The sequence below is a fragment of the Varanus komodoensis genome, unplaced genomic scaffold, assembly GCF_004798865.1.
Source record: "Varanus komodoensis strain SLA01 unplaced genomic scaffold, ASM479886v1 scaffold4, whole genome shotgun sequence".
Classification (NCBI taxonomy): domain Eukaryota; kingdom Metazoa; phylum Chordata; class Lepidosauria; order Squamata; family Varanidae; genus Varanus; species Varanus komodoensis.
The window spans coordinates 48,972,968-48,993,290 of NW_025335941.1; the positions used below are offsets into that span (position 1 = coordinate 48,972,968).

At 40.5% G+C, this 20,323-nt stretch overlaps 1 protein-coding gene across 19 annotated transcripts in view; it reads left to right on the plus strand.

The window, feature by feature from the left end:
* Positions 1-2,061: 2,061 nt before the first annotated feature.
* PSPC1 (paraspeckle component 1) overlaps positions 2,062-20,323 on the plus strand; it is a 77,060-nt gene continuing 58,798 nt past the window's right edge. For 11 of the 19 annotated variants that reach the window (XR_006415867.1, XR_006415858.1, XR_006415859.1 and 8 more), the window contains exons 1-6: positions 2,062-2,547; positions 10,938-11,239; positions 14,032-14,127; positions 15,325-15,521; positions 17,310-17,394; positions 18,747-18,852. Coding sequence is in view for 1 of the 19 variants with exons in the window: in XM_044441778.1 (XP_044297713.1) it covers positions 2,173-2,547; positions 10,938-11,239; positions 14,032-14,127; positions 15,325-15,521; positions 17,310-17,394; positions 18,747-18,852 (1,161 nt within the window). In the remaining 18 variants the exon portion in view is untranslated. The remainder of the gene's footprint in view (positions 2,548-10,937; positions 11,240-14,031; positions 14,128-15,324; positions 15,522-17,309; positions 17,395-18,746; positions 18,853-20,323) is intronic. The other 8 variants (XR_006415869.1, XR_006415874.1, XR_006415868.1 and 5 more) reach the window with 2 other exon arrangements.

Sequence of the window (20,323 nt, forward strand, 5' to 3'; positions counted from 1 at the left end):
TCCTAGCTTTGTATTATAGCTATCAAGTGTTGGTCAGAAGGAGAGTGGGGGCAAAAGATTTTCAGAGCTTATTTCAGCTTGCCAAGTCCTTTGCCCTGAAGCATGAGGCAGAGAGGCTGAGACCCTGCCAGGATACCTGCGCTGGCAGACCCTCACTCCTCCTTTCTGCATATTCTCACAATGTTCTGCAATGTTCACAAAGTTCTGGCTCTGAGGTTGGTCTTGTGACCTCTGAGCTGCATCCAGTATGGTTCTTTGTGCACCAGGTGCGAGGCTGGGGAGAGGGTACTTGGAATCTTAGGTTTGACCCCAAAGTGTATTTCCTTGGTCTCTGACCTCTTCTTTGGCTTTCTAAAAGCAACAATATTGCACCCTCACTTCTTTTGACTTACACTTTCAAATTAATAATTATGTATAATTAAATGTGTGGTATTTGATAACAAGAAACCTTGCATTACTTTGATGGATGTGAGTTAGCACATTCACTTCTCAGTGATTCCAATAAAGGAAGATTAGCTATTTTCTAAACACCCAGGGCAACACCATAGGGAAGCAAACAATGGGTTGCATTGGTGCAACTAAATCAGTATTCTATGAGTGGCAAGAGTGTTTTGTTTTTTAATATTGCTTGTTCTGTAGGGGATTGCTCTGGTAGAACTGAAATTCTCATACCATTACATTTTAAAGGATTTCAGTTGTCACAAATGTAGCCATGCTCTATGGCTGGTCCTGTATTATTCAAAGACTGCACTGCTCCTTAGCCATACAAGTAGTTTAGGTCATAATCCTTTATACTTAGCAGAAACTTAGTGGCCCTATTCCGATGGGAGTACAATGTCTAGCAATACTTTATGAATTAATGAACCCATAAATTGGGGTATGTGCATTGCAAACCATAGGTTAACTTGTACTTTTTAGAAAATCACAACTACACCCCAAAGTGCCCTGGGTTGGATATCATGGAAGCAACCTACAAATGCAGCATTTGTAGTTTTATTGCTGAAAACTGAAAATGAGTGTGCAACCAGGCAATTTCTGGGTTGATTTCTATTCCATTCAAACAGGGTCAATGGGACCTTTATCTGAGTATACATGCAGATGATTGAATTCATATTGTCTGGAGTTTTACCTGCTATCTTCGAGCAGCAATTTTCAGAACCACTATATAAGTGAGATATAAAACTAGGTTATTTTAAAAAATGATAATGTACAATGTTTTATATATAATTGTTCTGCATGAAAGGTTAAAATAGCATTTTAAATAGGGTTCTGAGGAGCACTGTTTGTTAAGGTTTAGCCCTATCCAGAACTATATACACCCAGGACAGACTCAATAAATTCTGTTGAGAGCAAAATAGCAAATCTCCACTCCCAAGCCAAGGTGTGTCGAACTTAAACCAGGCCCAGTTATTATGGCTCCTAAAACCAGAGCCAGTGTGGTGTAGGAGAGCCAGTGTGGTGTAGTGGTTAAGAGCATGGGACTGGGACTCAGAGGATCTGGGTTCTAGTCCCCGCTCAGCCATGGAGCCAACTGGGTGACTTCGGGCCAGGCAGAGACTCTCAGCCCAACCTACCTCACAGGGTTGTTGTTGTGGGGATGAGATGAGAGGAGGAGAGATGATGTAAGCTGCCTTGAGCCCTTTGTAGGAAAAAGGCAGGATATAAACCACAATATAAATATATAAATAAATATAAAACAGAAAATTCCATAAGCTCTTCTCCCTGGAAATAGCCATACTATAATAAGTTAAGTAAACATTAGCTGCCGTTTCCGAGCAACCAGCATCAGCGCCCTCCACTGAACCGCAACACCAACTCCGTCACAGAATCATTATAGATTCCGCCTAAGGAAGACTCGGTTCTTTTGTCTATCCCTTCTTTCCCATCGTCTAGGCGGGAGGGGAATGCGCAAGCGCACTGCATTTCGAAGGCGAACGCGCTGGTCGGCCGCTGTTCAAATTTCATGCGCCTGCGTAATAAGGAAGCGAGAGGAGGAGGGCACGATTCTTGGGAGGAGCGACGTTAGGAGTCGTCAGTGGGTAGTGCTGTCGCCGCCATTTTAGGTTTCCCCCTCCCCTTTTTCTCGTTGCTGGTGTTTGAGGCGAGACCTCTCCGTGGGGTTCGTTCTCCTTCCAGCAGTACTACGGTAAATAAGGGCAAGGAACTCGAGCTATGTCTGCTAACAGGAACCTGAAGCAAGTGAAGATCGAGAACAGTTCCCCGGCGGCCGCTCCGCCGATGAGCATGGTGGGCGGCGGCACCATGAAAGGGCTGAGGGGTTTGGAGCAGCCGACAGAGAACGAAGCGCTGGCGGCGGCCATGGTGATGGTGAAGGAAGAGGAGGAGCAGAGTGGCGGCGGCTTCACCGTTGACATAAAGAGTTTCCTCAAGCCCGGCGAGAAGAGCTACACGCAGCGGTGCCGTCTCTTCGTAGGAAACCTGCCCACCGATATCACCGAGGAGGATTTCAAGCGCCTTTTCGAGCGCTATGGGGAGCCCAGTGAGGTCTTTATTAACCGTGACCGCGGCTTTGGCTTCATTCGTTTGGTGAGGAACTGCGCCTTTTGGGAAGGCTGTGTGAGGAAGTGAATGAGAGAGGAAGGAAGGAAGGAAGGAAGGAAGGAAGGAAGGAAGGGGCTTTTTCCTATCTTCACGCGTTAAGATAACCGCTTGTTGCCCTTCTTTCTTCCCCTGAGCACGAGGTCGTGAGGAATCTTTCTCTGTCCCCCCCCCCCCGGAGACTGAATCTGCAGCAGACCCCGCGAGAGTGTGACGCCCCCCTTTTTGTTGCCGTCGGCGCGCACCTACTAAGCAAGCCCCTCTTCCCCTGAGGACAACGTGCGCGCGAGTGGTCTCTGCATTTCGGTGCCTGCTCTGGCTGGAGGTTCTCTTACCACTTTTTGCGGTTCCTCACAGCAGGAGTAGGTTGTCACAATATAGATAGGGATTTAGTAGCAGAATTTTCCCCAAACAGATGTCCTCTAGATGTTTTAGACTGCAACCCCTATCAGCATTGACTGTTCTGGCTGGAGCTGATAGGAATTGAAATCCAGGACATCTGGAGGACACCAGGTTGGGAAAGGTTATACTGGTAAATTTCTGGGCCATATGCACTAGATTAATACGGGTTTCTGATTCCCCTTTGCTTAATAATATCAGCAACAAAAAGCATTTTTGCACCTAAATCAGGCTGCTGAGATAAAGCTTGGGATAATCAGGAGTGGGCTTTTGTGTGTGCTGGAGATCAGTTCCTTTGCTCAGACCATGTTCACTGGAACCCTTCTTTAAAATAATTTTTGCATCTGGCTTTGATTCATGGCAATCGGGATTCTACTATAAAAAGTGATCCTGACAAGCCTGCAGTCTTCCCATCTCCTGCCCAACCCACAGTAAAGGATTCCTCTTTCTTAATATTAACCACATTAGTTATTTATTCTAAGGTTATTTACATTTTAATGGCTTCTGTATAAAACTGTCCTGACAAAGCATCAAAAAGAGATGCAATTAAAATGTTAAAATAGTATCCGCATCATCTTGGGCGGAAAAAAAGAAAGCTGCTGCCTTTGTGTTTTTGTGAGGTTGATTATTTTGTGTTTGTGCCAGAAATACTGTTTGGCCCCTCAACTGTTTAGTGCCCCAGTGTAACTTTGGCTGTTTGGCTGCCACTCTGATCTGCTGTCCTCATTTTTTCTAACCCCTCTTACATAGGTTGCTTGGCAAAATGGTTGCTTGCTGTAATAAGGTCAGGAAAGTGGGGAAGCCCTTCCCTTACTTTAAAAGGCAAGGTGCTTCTTCCTTAATGGTACCATACTATTTTCTAGATTCTTCTTATATTTTCCCTGCTAGTTCTTTTTTTAAATTAAATTCTTCAGTGCATTGTTCAGTTTTATATTTGTTACAAGAAAAGTTGAAAAGCTTGTAAAACTTGCACTGAAGCAACTAGGTTGTTTGTACATCTTTGAAGATAACCTAGAAGATGAAACTACTTTTAAATGCAAAATGTGACTGATCTAACTTGTATGCTGGATATTCTAGCGCAGGGGTCTCAAACCTGCGGCCCGCAGGCCAATTGCTGGGACGGGCGGGGCACGGGGGAGGGGCTGCGGGATGAGCGGCCCACCACCACCGTGGTGGTGGAATACTTGATGCGGCCCAGCCTCACCCAGACTCTACTTCCAGCGGCCCCCAGGTAAGTTGAGTTTGAGACCCTTGTTCTAGCGGATGCAGTCACAGTACTACTGAATTATTACTTTACTATTGTTAACTTATTTATATTTTGCCTATTCCCAGTAATAGGATTCAAGGCAGCTTAGAACAGTTAAAAACAGTTTTAAAAATAAAAACATAAACAGAAATATATAAATGTTTAAAGTACAATTAAATCAGTAAAATATTAAAATTACATAAAATACCCAAATTAAGAATTTTAAATATATGTAGAATAGAGCTCATCCAACACAGTCTCACAGGCCTGAACAGTTCCCAAACAGCTTTGAAATACATGAGGGAGAGTGCCAGTTTAGCCTCCCTGGAAAGGTTGTTACAAAGCTTTAGGGCAGTCTCAGCAAAGGTGTCTTTCGTATTCCCACACATCCAGCCTGTGAGGTAAGACTAAGAGAAGGACCTCCCAGAACATGTTAGAGTGTAAGGAGGCTCATAGGGGAAACTTTGCTCTTTCAAATAGCCTGTGCTTGAGCTTGAATTGTGCCTGCAGACTAGTAGGAAGTGAAGCTCTTTTGGCATAGGAGATGTATGCTCCTTGTAGGCTGCCCTGGCCAGCAGTCCAGCAGCAGCTCTCTAAACCAGCTGGAGTTTCAGAATACTCTTCTGAGGTTGCTCCATCCAGAGTGTGTTACGGTAATCCAAATGGGGTGTACACATGTTTCTCTGTGTCAAATCAGACATTTCTAAGAGTGGGTGCAGATGGAGCATTAGTTTTAACAGTGAAGATGCACTCATGGCCACTGCTGAAACCTGGATATGTAGGCTCAGGTTTCACCCCAGATATACACCCAAGTTGCAGACGTTTGTTTTCAGGGGGAGTGTAACCCCATCCAATTTAGTTTGAATCTCTGTTTCTTGATCTGTCTTTCAATTGATCAAGTGTATCTCAGTCTTGTTTGTACAGTGGTACCTTGGCTCATGAACTTAATCCGTTCCAGGACTCTGGTCATGACCCAAATTGGTTGTGAGCCAAGTCAAATTTCCCCATAAGGTTTAATGTAAATTAACGAATTTTAATTCATTCTGTAACTTTTTTTTTTATCACAAAAATTTGAAGTGGGTGCGCTCGGGGGGGGGGGATGGGTGGACCTGGGGGGAAGGTGAGCGTGATTGGGGGGAGACTGGTGCGATCACTGGCACGCTGGGGGGAAGGTGGTAGCCAATGTGGGTGCGCTGGGGGAGGAAGTGGGTGCAATCGCAATCACCCGCTGCGGAGTTTGCGACCCAAGGCAAAATTTTTCAAAAATTTCTGTTCGCGACCAGATTTGGTTGTGAACTGAGGCATTTGTGAGCCAAGGTACCACTGTATTTAGCTTCAATTTGTTTGCCCTCATCCAGTCCATTATTGCCAATAGACATGGATTTAGCACCAAAACAGCTTTCCTGGCATGAGACGAAAAGGAGAAAAAAGAGTTGTGGTCTGGGTCCATCCTTTTAGGAACGAATGGAACTTCTGTAAGATAATACCTTCAGTTCTCATCCCAGTGAAGCAGCTGGGAAAGATATCATAATCAGTGGTATTAAAAGCCACTGAGATGTCCAGCAGAACCTATAGGGGCACACTTCTTTCTAGTTCCCAGAGAAACAGTTTCCATTCCATATTCAGGTCTGAAGTCAAATTGAAATGGATCTAGATATTTTTTATTTATTTATTTATTTATTATTTATTAAAACATTTTTATGCTGCCCCATTCTCCAAAGCCTCGGGGCGGCTTACAACAATAAATCCAGGAAACCCTGGAATTGGAAGGCCACCACACCCTTTAGTGCCTTGCCCAAAAGTGCAATTTTGGAGACTAGTTGTTACTTACCTAATACCATGGGATTCAGGGAAGGCCTTTTTGGCATGGGTTTCATCATTCTCTTTTGACTAAAGGAGGTGTTAGCCACTCAGCCAGTCCCCTTCTGGCTACTTTTACAAGCCAGGAAGGCAAGGATCCAGAACACACATTGTGGCTCTCGCCTCTCCTGTGATTCTGCCCTCACCTTCAGGCTATACAAATTGAAAAGTATCCAATAACATGGGACAAGTTGGAGCCAAAGTTACATCCATTGGGACTGTACCAACTGCAGCATCCAAGTTGGAGTAGCTCCAAGTGACTTTGTCTGCAAAGCACTGAGCAAGTAGTTTCCAGTGATCTGAGTCCTCCTTGCAGGTCAGTGTATAAAAGATCCTTGACCACCCTGGGTAGATCTTTGCAGGTGCAGTAATGGCAGAAAAGAATCTCTTTTTTGCTACTTGTTTTGCCACAGAGTAGGCCTTCAAATAGGCTCTAGCCTGTGATTGCATTCATTCTGAGTTGCTTCTGACATAGTTGTTGTCTTACTCATTTTATTGTAGCCAGTTCCCTACAAAAACAAGGTGATGGGGTGGCTCTGCCTCATGAGAAGTAGGCTTTACTATTTACTAATGAAATTATCACAAAATCCTATGCATGGCTGTAATACTATGCATGGCTGGTCGGGGATTGCTGGGAGTTGTAGCACTCTTTTCAGTCTAAACAGGCATAGGATTGAGCCTTCAAAGTATACTGCAGCTGCAATGGCTTAGTGCTTGTAGGAAGAATAAGAATCAGTTATACAAGTAGTGCAGATTTTATTTAAATTCAGCCACAAATATTTGTTGTATTACAGTGTATCTTAAATAGCACTACTTTCACATGCTTATTGCAATTTATAGGATGTATTTTTCCTTTGTGGAAACAAAAGCATTAACAAATTTTGGAAGGGAGGAAGATGTTTGTTTTCTGTTATCCCTGCCATGAGTCAAGAGAATTATTGTTATTATTAAACTTATATACTGCTAGATTGGCCTAAAGCACTCTAAGCGAATGACATTGGATACTTCAGAAGGGTATGTTTAAGGTCTAGTGTTCACACATGTTAGGAACAGTAGTAAGTTCTATGTAGTGCAAGTACAGTAAGCTCCATTTTGGACTGTATATTTCAGGTTCCAAACATGTTATAAAGTGGACTTGTGCCACCTAATTGTACTACCTTGGTTTTTCTTTGTAAGAGTCATCAGAGGCTCTCTTGTAACACATTTTTCAGTCTTAGACAGCTCACTGTAGAACAGCATCTTTTTAATCCATATCTTTTTCTTGCAAAGAACCCAAGGTACCTTCTATAACCCTCTCCATTACATCCTCAGAACAACCATGTAAGGTGGGTTAAACTGATAGTCACTGGCTGAATTCACACATAATGCTAAGCAGTGCAGAGCAGTTTGTGTGGCATGTTTTATTTTACCTTGTGTCCTGGGTTCAGACATTTCTGTAGTTCCTATGTATGCTTCTCCATCTTTCCTCCAAATAGTGGCACATATCCAGTTAGCCCCTGCAGCACAGAATCAATCGCAGGTTGCATCACTCCTATCTGTGTCACTTGCCTTTCCCTCATTAGCCCATGCATTCCCCTGGGCATGTCCTCAACCAGTTGCTTTTTTGGATTGTTTTTCTAGCTGTTCTGTGAAGCAACTGCCTACTTGCTAGCATAGCACTGCTGATCTAGATGAGCATGGCAGAAATGCTCGGCACTGCTGCCCTGCTGTGCACAATCAGGCAAACACACCCACCCACACATCCATTTCTCCCCCTCCATGCTGCATGTGTGTTCACACTTTTCTTTGCATAGGACTAACTGCCAGGGTCTGTTACTCAGGCAACATGGAGGGTATTTGCACGAATAGGCCATGCCAGGGACAAAGGGAACACAACCTGCCAGAAAGACTTCACTGACGATACCTGTGTGGCCTTTTGCCTGAGAAGGTTTTTCAAGTGGCCAAAAGGAATGTTGTCATGCAGTTGTGGCAGGAGGCAGTGGGGCCTGTTGACAGCCCTCAGGAATGCCAGGGATGACATAGGAGTAGCAGGGAGGGTAGAGAACCTGGGTTTCTCAGGTTGATTGCCCTGATGGCTGGAGATGATGCAACCTGATGTCCTGTTGTTGCCAGTATTCCAAAGTTGCATGGGGAAAGCTGCTGCTGGAGGAAAAAAGTGTCACAAAGCAGGCAATCGTAGCACAGCTGAACCTGCCTTCATTGCTAGGCAAAACAGTAAAACAATTGAGGTTAGAGGCTCAAAGAGAAGATGAGAATGGTGCTTCTGCTAAGTAAATGGCCAGTATTTCAAGAAAGTGTGGTGTTGTAGTAGTGGGGGACTTCAGTTACTGGGGTTTCTGTTGGGAGACAAAGTCTGCCAAAAGTGGCTCCTCTGAGAAATTCTTAACACACATGGTGGATAACTTTTCTTGTACAGAAAGTGGAGAAGGGAACTAGAGGAGCAGCTATTCTCTACTTAATACTGATAGGGACAAAGTGGATAGTTGATAAAGTTACAGGAACTCTGGGAAAAAGTGACCACAGCATACTTGAAGTCTTGATTTTAAAGGAAGCAAAAATGCAATATAACTATACACATATTCTGGACTTTAGGAAACTGATTTTAATAAACTCAGGACAATGATAAGTGGCAAGTGACCCTAAGGAAAAAGGAGTCCAAGACAGGTGGGAGTTTTTAAAATAGAAACTTTAAAAGGCACAATTACAATTTCAATAAAAACAAAAGATAGATGACAAAAGAAACTGGTGTGGCTCTTCAGAACACTTCAAGTTGGACTAAAAAAAAGGAGATGTACTGGAAGTAGAAGGAAGGCCAGGTGACAAAAGAAGAGTACAGATAGGTAGCACAGAAGTTCAGGAGTGAGATCAGGAAGGTTAAAGCTGAAAAGTGAGCTGAGGCTAGCAACAAAAAAGCCTTTTTTTGGGTATGTTCACACTAAATGACAGAAAAGAAATGGTGGTTCAGCTTCTCAGTGAAGAGGGCAAATGGATAACAGATATCAAAGAAAAGGCCAAAGTGTTTTCTTCCTACTTCTGCTGAAGCTTTTCCAAAAAGCAGATCTGTGACTGTCCAGGCAGAAATGAAATATAAACTGAAGAGTTGAGACTGAAGCTTGAGATTAATAAACAAATGATCAAGGAACACCTAATTTCTTTGAATGAGTTCAGATCTCCAGAGCCTGATGAACTCCACCCTAAAATAATTAAAGGATCTAGCAGAAGAACTCTCAGAACCACTATCTTTTTTTTGAGAAATCATAAGTGGCAGATGACTGGAAAAGGGCTAAAGTCGTCCCTGTCTTCTAAATGACAAAAAAGAGGATCCTGGGAACTACAGACCAGTCAGTCTGCCATCAATACCTGGAAAAATTCTGGAGCTGATTATAAAGTCAATCTGCAAGTACATCACAGACGGTGGAATAATTACTAGAAGCCAAAATGAATTTTTCAAGAAAAATCTTTCCAAGCTGATTGCTCTTATTTTTTGATTGGGTAATCTCCCTTGTGGATTGTGGGGATGCTGAAGACATCTTGATTTCAGCAAATTTTTTGGCAAAGTGCACCATGACAATACACTTCTGCATTTTTATGAATTATTTGGACAAAGGTTCAGGAAACACTGATCAAATTTGGAGATGACAGAAAATTGGGTGGAATAGCTAATATACTAGAAAATAGAAACAAAAGTGATCTTGACAGGCTGGAGCGCTGGTCTGAAAGCAAAAGGATGAAATTCAGTAGGGACAAATGTCAAGTTCTACACCCAGAGGAAGGGAACCAAATGCACAATTGCAAGAGGAGAGATAATGGTTCAGCAATGCTTTAAGTTGGAAAGATCTTGGAATTATTGTAGATCACTAGTTGACTAAGAGTCAACAATGTGATGTGGCTGCAAAAAAAGTAAAGGTTATTTTGCATTACATTAACAGAAGTATAGCTTCCAAATCACATGAGGTACTTGTTCCTCTCCATTCAGTGATAGTTAGGCCCCATCTTGAGTACTGTGCACCATACTTCAAGGAAGATGCTGGCAAACTAAAAAAAAATTGCAGAGGAAGGCAACAGAGACAGTCCAGGGACTGGAACAAATCCATTTGAGGAGAGGTCGAAATAACTGGACATGCTTAACTTGGAGAAGGGAAGACTGCAAGGAGATATGATAGGACTTTTCAGATACTTGATAGGCTGTCACATAGAGAAGGGCACTTTATCTGTCATCTCAGAGTGCAGGACTAATGGAATAATGGGCTCAAATTACAGGAAGCTAGATTCTGGCTGGACATCCAGAATAATTTCTTGACTATTAGAGCAGTATGATAATGGAACCAATTACCTTGGGAGATTTTGGGCTCTTCTACATTGGAGGCATTCAAGAGGTAGTTGGACAGCCATCTGAGAAAGATGGTTTAACTTGAGTCCTACACTAAGCAGGGGATTGGACCTGATGGTCTTCTTGGCCCCTTCCAACTCTAGTATTCTGTGAAGTCTGGGAATGTAGTTGCTAGGAATTCATAAAAAAGGAACAGCAGAGGGAAACAGCTTGGTTATCCCTGCTTGAAGATACTTGAGGTGCTTTTGGGTAGTGGTGTCCTACCCCTTTTTTCATACTGGAGCAGGAAAGGCCAGTGACTGTATGTGTTTCTGGTTTGGCTCTGGCTAGTCAGAGTGTTCCAGCTACAACATGACCCAAGCCTTCCTCCAGATTTGGATCTATGGAAGTGCAGGGATTTCAGGTATTAGCACAGTTGCCATCCAATTCTTTTCCACTTGTGTTTTGTTTGCTATATGGAAAATAATCCTTCTCTGTGTGCATGGAAAGTTAATTGTTCATATATTTTATGCAACTAAGTGTTACCTATGTTTTTTTGAAAAGGAATCTAGGACTCTGGCTGAAATAGCAAAGGCAGAACTTGATGGAACTATTTTGAAGAGCAGACCTCTACGAATTCGATTTGCTACTCATGGAGCTGCTTTGACTGTAAAGAATCTTTCACCTGTTGTTTCTAATGAACTTCTGGAGCAAGCTTTCTCTCAATTTGGTCCTGTGGAAAGAGCTGTTGTTGTTGTTGATGATCGTGGCAGAGCAACAGGGAAAGGCTTTGTAGAATTTGCTGCAAAACCTCCTGCACGTAAAGCTCTGGAACGATGCAGTGACGGTGCATTCTTGCTGACAACGTAAGTTTATTTCTGTCAATTTCATTGTGGTAAATGTTATTCTAGTAGGTCCCATTATTTAGTCTCGATTTCTCTTTTATCTAAAGAAGCTGATGGTGACAACAGCTTCAGTGAAAGGTTTCATACCTATTTGTAGATGTTCAGTGAAAAATGTCCAGGGGAAGATGGGTTCTCTTAATTCCCATCCTGCTTTACAGACCTTTACTAAATAATCACCATTGCATTTTGCAAATAAGACTTTCAATTATGTATCATATTTATATATTTATTTATTGAAATGCAAACCTGTGTTACATTAAGAGATCTCAGGATGGTATATCATGACTAAAAACAATTTGACATAGAATTATAAAAGCACAGTAAAAACTCTATAGTCCAATATAAAATTCATAAGGATAACTCATAATCAAGCTATGGTCACTAAGATCCAAAAGCTGGGATGAATACCTAGGTCTTTATGTTGCAGCAAATGAAGCCAGACCTCCAGTGGGATGACATTTCATGACCCTGGGCTACAGCTGAGAATGCAGTCCCCCTTGCAACCTTATTTAATGTAACCTCCAATGGTGGGATACAGAGGAGGGTCTCCTAGATAGATCTTAATACTTGGGCAGGTTTATATAAGGGGAGAAGCTTTGCTAAATGCTGTGGTCCCTAGCCATATAGAGCTTTGAATCCCATTATTAACACTTTGAACTTAAAACTGGAAGCATATTGGAAACAAGTGTAGTTAAAGTTATGCTGAATATTTACTGTACTTTATTTCACTTCATTTATTATGATTCTATAGCACTCAGAAGTGAAGGTCACCCTTTTGGCACTGTAGATACCACATTCTGCACTAGTTGCATTTTCTATGTTATCTTCAAGTACAGTCAGTCCAGAATAAAGTATTGCAGTGACCTGGATGGAAAGTTACCACTGCATAAACTGTTGTGGTCTTGTTATCTCTATCCAGGAAAGTTGTAGCTGGCAGGCCAGGTGAAACTGGGCAAAAAAGCATTCCAGGGCATTGAAGTGACTTAAGCTCACAAGTAGGTCAGAATAGATGGCCTGGGAGGGCCCTTCTGACTCACTATGTTTCTGTGTCTCTATAAGAATATAAGAAAACCATGCTGTATCAGACCAAGAGTCTATCTAGTCCAGCATTCTGTTCACACAGTGGCCTGTCAGCTACCCATAGGAAACCCATAAGCAGAACATGAATGAAGCAGCAGCCTCCCATCCTTGCTCATGAGCATCTGGTGTACATGGGTGTAGTACTACAGAGGCTATTTGAGCCTTCAGTAACAAGGATGAATGTAGCAGTAACTGTGAAGCTTTGTGTGTAAATGTTCCTGCAGTAGGAGTGCATTCCCATTTAGGCTAGGTTGCTTAACTAATTTCCAAATTACAAACCATAATTCAGTTTATTAGCCTTCGTACCAGTATTCATTGGGACAACATGAGTGGAGTGGCATGGAGACCCATGGAGTGGGTCTCTCACTTCTAATATTAATATTTGAAAGATAATGTACTTTCTACATTAACCAGAATGTTTAGTATTCACAGTTGTTAAGTGATTCAGTATTATAAATACACATCTAATTATTGACACTAGCAACAAAGCCACAAGGTCTGTTCTTTACGTGACCTCAGAGGATACACTATATATTTGATAAGGTATTTAATTAAACACTTTAGTATTTTAGAAAATATTATATACAACATATTGCATTACTAAAACAACAACATTTATGACTGAATAAAGCTAGGTTAGAGTTTACACTCTCATCATAAGTACATTACAAGCTTTGTATTTGTATTAAGTCTGCCTTAAGCATGTCCTATGTTTACCCACAAAAAAAGTTATTCTCAGTCACAATCAGGATTTCTAGTAATTACTGGGGAGGAAAGTAAATATCCATGTATTTTGATAGGTGGAGTTATACATACATAGAGTATTGACTGAATCAATTAATTATTTTCTGCCTTGGTGTTTATACTATGGTGTACATGATCAGTATTCCATCTGTTTTGCAAACATGCTCCACCTAGCATACTTGCTGAAGTAGTCACTCCTCCTTTGACTTTTTCGTATTTTGCTGCTGCATTATAACATGGGATTGGGAAACTGGTCAGTATTGAATACAGGATGAATGCAGCAAAATCTAGAGGACAACCTCTTTCATTCTTCAGGGGTTCTGGGGCAGAATTTCATCTCCCAGCAGGAAGTGAACCCTAAACACACAACCAAAGTAACACTGGAGTGGTGTAAAAAGAAGAATCTGAATGTCTTAGAATGGCTTAGTCAAAGCTCAGAACTCAATCTGATTGAGAGTATGTGACAAGACTTCAATGTTGCCATTCATCAGCAGTCCTCACCTGACCTGGCGCAAGTGGGGCAGTTTTACCAAGAAGAATGATGTGCAAAAATGACATAGACATAACCAAGAAGGCTCACAATGGTAATTGCTGCCAGAGGTATAACCAAGTATTGTATGATGACTAAATTCATTCAGCAGATGCTGGTTTGTTTCTGCTTACTTAACATTTGTGCCACAGTAAGGATGTTTTGTATGTTCACAGTGTTGAATATCTTGCACACATCAAGGGGCAACATTGTCAGTTAAATAGGTTTTATCACAACAAAAATTAGAAAAGACAAAGGAGGGTGTGAATACTTTCTGCAAAGCTCTGTATACTTTCTGCATGGAGATCATACATGCTGTTAGGTAAACTGCATTTTATATTGAAGTTTCACTTTATGGAACTCTGATTTGTTTATTAAAAATGTGTATTTTTTTTTAAAGAACCCCTCGACCTGTTATTGTAGAACCTATGGAACAATTTGATAATGAAGATGGGTTGCCTGAGAAATTAATGCAAAAAACACAACAGTATCATAAGTAAGTGTTACCAATCTATACTATAAAATTTTGAAAAATAAAGTAATTGAGAAATGAGACGTTAATGTTGGAAAGTGTAGGGTTAATTAAAAAAGGCTTGAGTGCTACTTCCAGTACAATAATAGAGGCTTTAAAATCTTTAAAATGGTTTTGTAGACTATTCAGTTACATACTAGGAGAAGGCTTATAACTGATGGACTTATGTTTGTGTCACGAAGTGTGAGCTGCAGAGGTTCAAAATATGAAGGCACTCCAGTAGACTCATCAAGACTTTAGAGACTGATCTGCTTTTCATGTAATGAGAAGCTACTGTGGGCAAGTTTCCTCATGTTTTTTGTTTTTTGTTCTGGTGGCAGCCATTACTATGAACTTCTGAGGCATGGCATCAGCATGCTGTAGCTTCTCTTTCCATGTGAACCTTGCAAGGCTGCATTGTCTGAGCATTTGAGAGAGCACCAAGAACCCATTTATTGTTTTAGGCTTATGGCTCCAAATGTTCAAAATTACTGCTGCAATGAGATGTCCTGCCCATAAATTCACTCACAGTGGCTTTGTTTTATGCGTGATCCAAGCCAGTGTTTCATTTGAAATTGAAGAAGATTGGCTGGACTAGAAGCAATATAAAAGATGGAAATAGCTGTAGTTGTGGAGGAGTGTCATTTTGCCTTCTCCTTCCCCCTTCTGCTCATGCACAGTGCCAGTGGCAACATCCAGTGCTGGTATCTGTTCTCTCACTCAGCAGTAGTGTGAATTGGATCTTGTAGGGATCAGTTTTCTGTCATCTTGAGAGAGATGCCAGATGGTGAAGACTGCTGTGGCTTCTTGCTGCCTTCCCTGCATGTTCATCTGAGGAGGCTCCCTGGCTGGGAGAAAAATGCTTAGAAATAGGTGCTGCAGGATGTTAAGACACTGACAAAGGAAAGTTTCAGCACAGCACATATGTGCCTGCCCTTTAAAAAAAATCACTCCATCCTCCATCCTATGTGTTTGGGCAGTTGTGTGTGCATACACAAAATTGCTGCTTCTAGATCTTGTATGGCCTAAACTCAGAATATATAATTAAAACAATACCTTTTTAATTTAGAAATGTGTAACTTTTTAATTTAGAAAGCTTGAAGGAATTGAAATTGTCCATTTGTATTTTGCTGTCATATTTAAGTAAATCCTTCTATTCATGTGAAATGTGAAATTTCTTAGGGAAAGAGAACAGCCACCACGTTTTGCCCAACCTGGAACATTTGAATTTGAATATGCTTCACGTTGGAAGGCTCTTGATGAAATGGAAAAGCAACAGCGTGAACAAGTTGATAGAAACATTAGAGAAGCTAAGGAGAAACTGGAAGCAGAAATGGAAGCAGCTCGACATGAACATCAGTTGATGCTGATGAGACAAGGTACTTTGCTTTGTTAAGTTTTTTATTGCATAGGTAGAAAGAGCACTGCAAATTGTCTGGTAATCATTCTAAACTGTAGCAGGAAATCTAGAGTCTCCATGCATTTTAGTCTACATTTTCATAATTTTATATACCTCTAGCAGACAGATTTGTCAAGCAAATTAGGCAATGCCAGAGTTACATGTAGGGAAACCATGTCTACAAATTTAAGTGGATTTTAACTTGTTTTATCTATGTTGTAAGCCGCCCCGAGGCTTCGGCGAATGGGGCGGCATAAAAATGTTTTAATAAATAAATAAAATAAATAAGTAAAAGGTTTAGTAGCAAAGCTGTGATCATTAGTTGACATATAACTAATCATTCTTTCTTGTTCTACCTAATACTGAGAAGAACCTTGTGAACCATTATGACCTGGTTCAGAGAACATGATAACGCACAATGGCTAGTAAAAGTGAGTCGTTGTGTTGTTTGAATGCAGTCCAGGTGACCCAGGGTGGGCTGCTTTTTCGAAACGCACCTGTGCATAGGCAGTTCTAGGGTGGTTGTTGCCAGTGGTGGCTTGTTGTATTCCTTGCATCCGGATGAAACAACCCACCATGGGTTAGCCCCAACAACCAGTGAACTGCTTGGTGAAAGCAGCAAAAATCCCTTGGCACTTTACTGGTGGAATTCTGGTGAACATCATTGACAGCAGCCCCCAAATTTTCCAAGTGGCACTTGATGGCTTCTGTTAGAATATGTTGACAGCTTGAATATAGGCCTCTTAGTGTACATTAGAGCCAGAGGAAATCCCTGCAGTCCTGTCCCATGCAGTGGGTTATGATGTGAAGCAAATCGGATAGCCTCTTCATCCTGCTTGAGACAAAACCTCTTTGGCAGGAGATAGGAGCAAGAAGGAGCACTAGGTGCGGTGCCCAGCTAGGTCCCCTGTCCTCCCCATTGTGCTACAGATCACAGACCCTGTTTTTTCTCTTCTTTGTTCCCAAAGCACATATTGGGCTCATGCCCTAAAACACAAGATAAACTTCTAGCCTTAGCTGGGTCAGTGTGCAGGAAGCTACTCATTGCAGGGGGGCAGTGGATATAGCCCTCTGTTTTTTGTTCTACTGGAATTTGTATTGTCCCTCAGTACACAAACCTTGTTTGTTCTCTGGATAATCTCCAAAAGCTGCAACTATCTGAATTCTGGGGCCTCTGGGATATTACCTGGAGGAGCAAGGGGGGGAGAGGGAGAGAAGTACCCAGGATGAGACCAGGTGTCAGCCTTATTGTGGGCACTCCAAAAAAATAACCAAACCACCATGGCTTATTACTGGGATGGGAGAATTCTTTCATGTCTATTTGGCTTATATGAGTTACAGTATTGATAACACTAGTTGGCTGTATATACTCTGATACTTTAGCTAACTTTCACTGAGAAAGCAGTTTGTCTCATAAACAAGTGGCAGGTTCACATTGTTGAAAGTTTAAGCATTACGTTAATAAATATATTAGGGTTAGAAATCTGTTGGATGATGATTCATACATATAGCATATGTACTTTGCCTAAAGAGTTCTGGTGGCATATATGTTGCTAATATAATGTTCCAGTCATAGTATTAACAGAGATAAAATGTATAAGCAATAAAATGGGCAGAATGGTCTTTTGGTCCAGGGGTCTTATGGGCATCCTCACTGGATTGTACCTTACTAGTGTGTAATTTCTGGTGTTTATGGCTATGGTGATCACAGAATACATGTAAACATTTTGTTACAGTGATCTGCCTGCTTCTGCTTTGCTTTTCACAGATCTTATGAGACGTCAAGAAGAACTGAGACGTTTGGAAGAGCTAAGAAATCAGGAGCTACAGAAAAGAAAGCAAATACAATTGAGGTATACTTCTCTAATGCCAGAAGAATAGTAATTCTTAGATTTAGCAACTCAAAAGTCATGGTTTTGAAACACCTGCAGAACAAGTGATGCAACAAAAATGCACAAAATAAGGTTGTTACTTTCTGTTTTTAATGTGATAAGTCCTTGACAATCCCAGAAGTAAAGGTATTTGTAGCCATACTTGCCAAGTTGCTGCATTTTTGTTTGCATAGTTCATCTTTAATAATGTCTGTTCTTTACTTGTTTTCTTTACTTGCTTTAGTTCTAATAAGTATATAACTATAGGGCATAGTTAGTTTTTGTGTTATAATATTTACACAACACTTTTAATTAATAAATAACAGGATTGTGTACAAAATTTATTAGAATAACAATCAAAATAAAAATGTTAATAACAAAACATCTACTAAGCTAGGAATTAAAATCACCCACTGATCAGTTAACCAGATGTGTCAGATGTGCCAAAACACTATCTAGGTTGGTACTGGTTGCACTGTTGTGAGAAAAGCATTTCAAAGGCAGAAAATCCCCTCCCTCTGGGTGAGGCTGTCGGATGTACCAGAGCAGGTGCCAGGACACTAAATAGGCCATTGTTTATAGATGTCAGTGAATAGGCAGTTTAAAATGGGAGAAGGTATTCACAGAGTAGCCTGTTTGGGGCTTTGTATGTCAACAAGATAATATCAAATCTGATCTGTTAATATATTAATATCTTTTATTAATATTATTAATATATGTTATTGTAAGCCATCCTGGGATGATTTCCGTGTAGGACGGGGGCAAAATATTTTAAATAAATAAATGAATATTGGTAGCCAGCACAGTTCTGAGTAAATGTGCAATATCTTTGCAATAGGCTGCCCATTTGTCAAACATGACTACCAAATTCTTCGCTTCTGCAGTTTCTGCAACAGTCTAAGAGGAAACCCTTACATAGAATGCATGGCAGTAACCCATTCTTGAGGTAACTGGTGCATGAATCACTGTGGCCAGATCATCCCTATCTTGGAATGGCTGTAGCTGGTGTAGTAATTGAGTAGAAGGAACTGCCAATCATAGTAATTTATGAACTTTAAAAATGTTTACAAGATCATTGCATATCTTATTCCATTGAGTTCCAATGAGTACAAAGGAAACTGACTGTTAATAGGTTCTTAGTTGAATTAAGTAGCATGTATCAGCCATATTACACTGACACAAAAATGCAAAGGAAGTAAAAATAGTAGAAGGATGCAGTTCTTTAATTGTAGAAGAGTTTTGGATGCATATGTGAATTTGGAGGGGAGAGGGGTTTTTGCATGAAACTATATAATAAGCATCTTAGAAAGATGTATTCTGTGTATAATATTTAGACATGAAGAAGAACATAGGCGTCGTGAAGAAGAGATGCTGCGCCAGAGAGAACAGGATGAATTGAGGAGACAACAGGAAGGATTTAAGCCAAATTTCATGGATAATGTAAGTAAAACTTTTACTGACTAAAATGAACACTTGAGATTTTTGTAGTGTCTAACAAAGCAGAAGTAATCATTTTCCTTTCTTCATATACTTTTTTCTCTATTATAACTTTACGTCTTTAAAAGTTGCTTCTGGAATCAATGGAAAAATCTCATAAATTTCCATAATATAGTGACTACATTTTTAAGGTAATGCAAATGCAAATCTTTTCTTTTTTGTATCATTTACTATATAAGACTTGGGTTCTAAGTAATACACTTAATAGGAGGAAGACAGTAGAGGTGCCTAGAAAACCATTAGAATTGAGAAATATGTTCAGAAAAAACACATGCCCAGCTCTCCTGGGACATGAACATTTTTTCACCTGTAATTTCTTTGGTCAGAATTGCAGAGTTGCATTTGTTTAATCTTATTTTCCTGCCTTGAGAGGCTTTGCAATACATAAGTTAACACATGAAAGCTTGAATATAGGATACTTTCTACCATTCTTTTTGTCACCTGTGTGAACACCAGGAGAAGTAGAGAAATAATTAAGTGTAAGGCCCTGTAAGTAAATCTTTCTATGAAGAATTGCCAAATACTAGCAGTTATGCTAATACCACATCTCTGAAATAGCTGAAAGCGTAAGCTTTCCTGTGTGTTTTACAAAATAATATTAGGACATAATTTCATAAATAAGCTAACTTAACAATAGCACCTGAGGCAAAAATTAAATGTGCAAGAATGAAAGGGATTGGAGGTACAAAAAGGAAAAAAAAAACTTCACAGGAGTGCCATTTGGATCCAGTTGAATTCATCCTTCAGCTTCATCTGTGAAAGGAGCTGTTTATTGCTACAGAATTTATTTGACTGTAGGAAGATAAATGAGCTCCCTCTTGTGTTTCAGAACTGTAATTCATTTTAGGAGATAAATGCTGTAATCATATGCATTTTACCTTTGAGTAGAGCTATTTGGTGCCATGAAAAGAAAACATTTTCTTCAGGCAATGTTACCTGCCGTGCCTCATTTGTTTGGGCCATCTCTACCATATTTAAAGAATTATAAATGTCTAACACTTTTTGAGGGAATACAGGACAGCTAAAACAGGAAGCAGCATATATAAAGTCTTCCATAATTTTAAAGGAGAAAATAATTCATAAGCTTTTAACTACCTCTCAGATTTCCAGTAGAATTGTTTAAAAGCTTTTAAAGAATAAAGAATGCCCCTCATTTTCTATCATTTTCACAGATCACTTCCCTTTTACTAGAATTTCATCTCTGTGGATAGCTAGGAGGGTCCTGTACAGTATTTTTCAAACTAACATCTCCTTCTTAGGTTTATATGGAGTTGGATGTACTCTTTAGGTAGATTGGGTTAAAAATAATAAAACAGCCAGTTTTTGCAATGTTCACACAGTTCAATCATAGGATTTTTTTTTCTGTCCATTCTCTTAAGAGGTGTTGTAGCTGTTTTATTACCCACTGTATTTG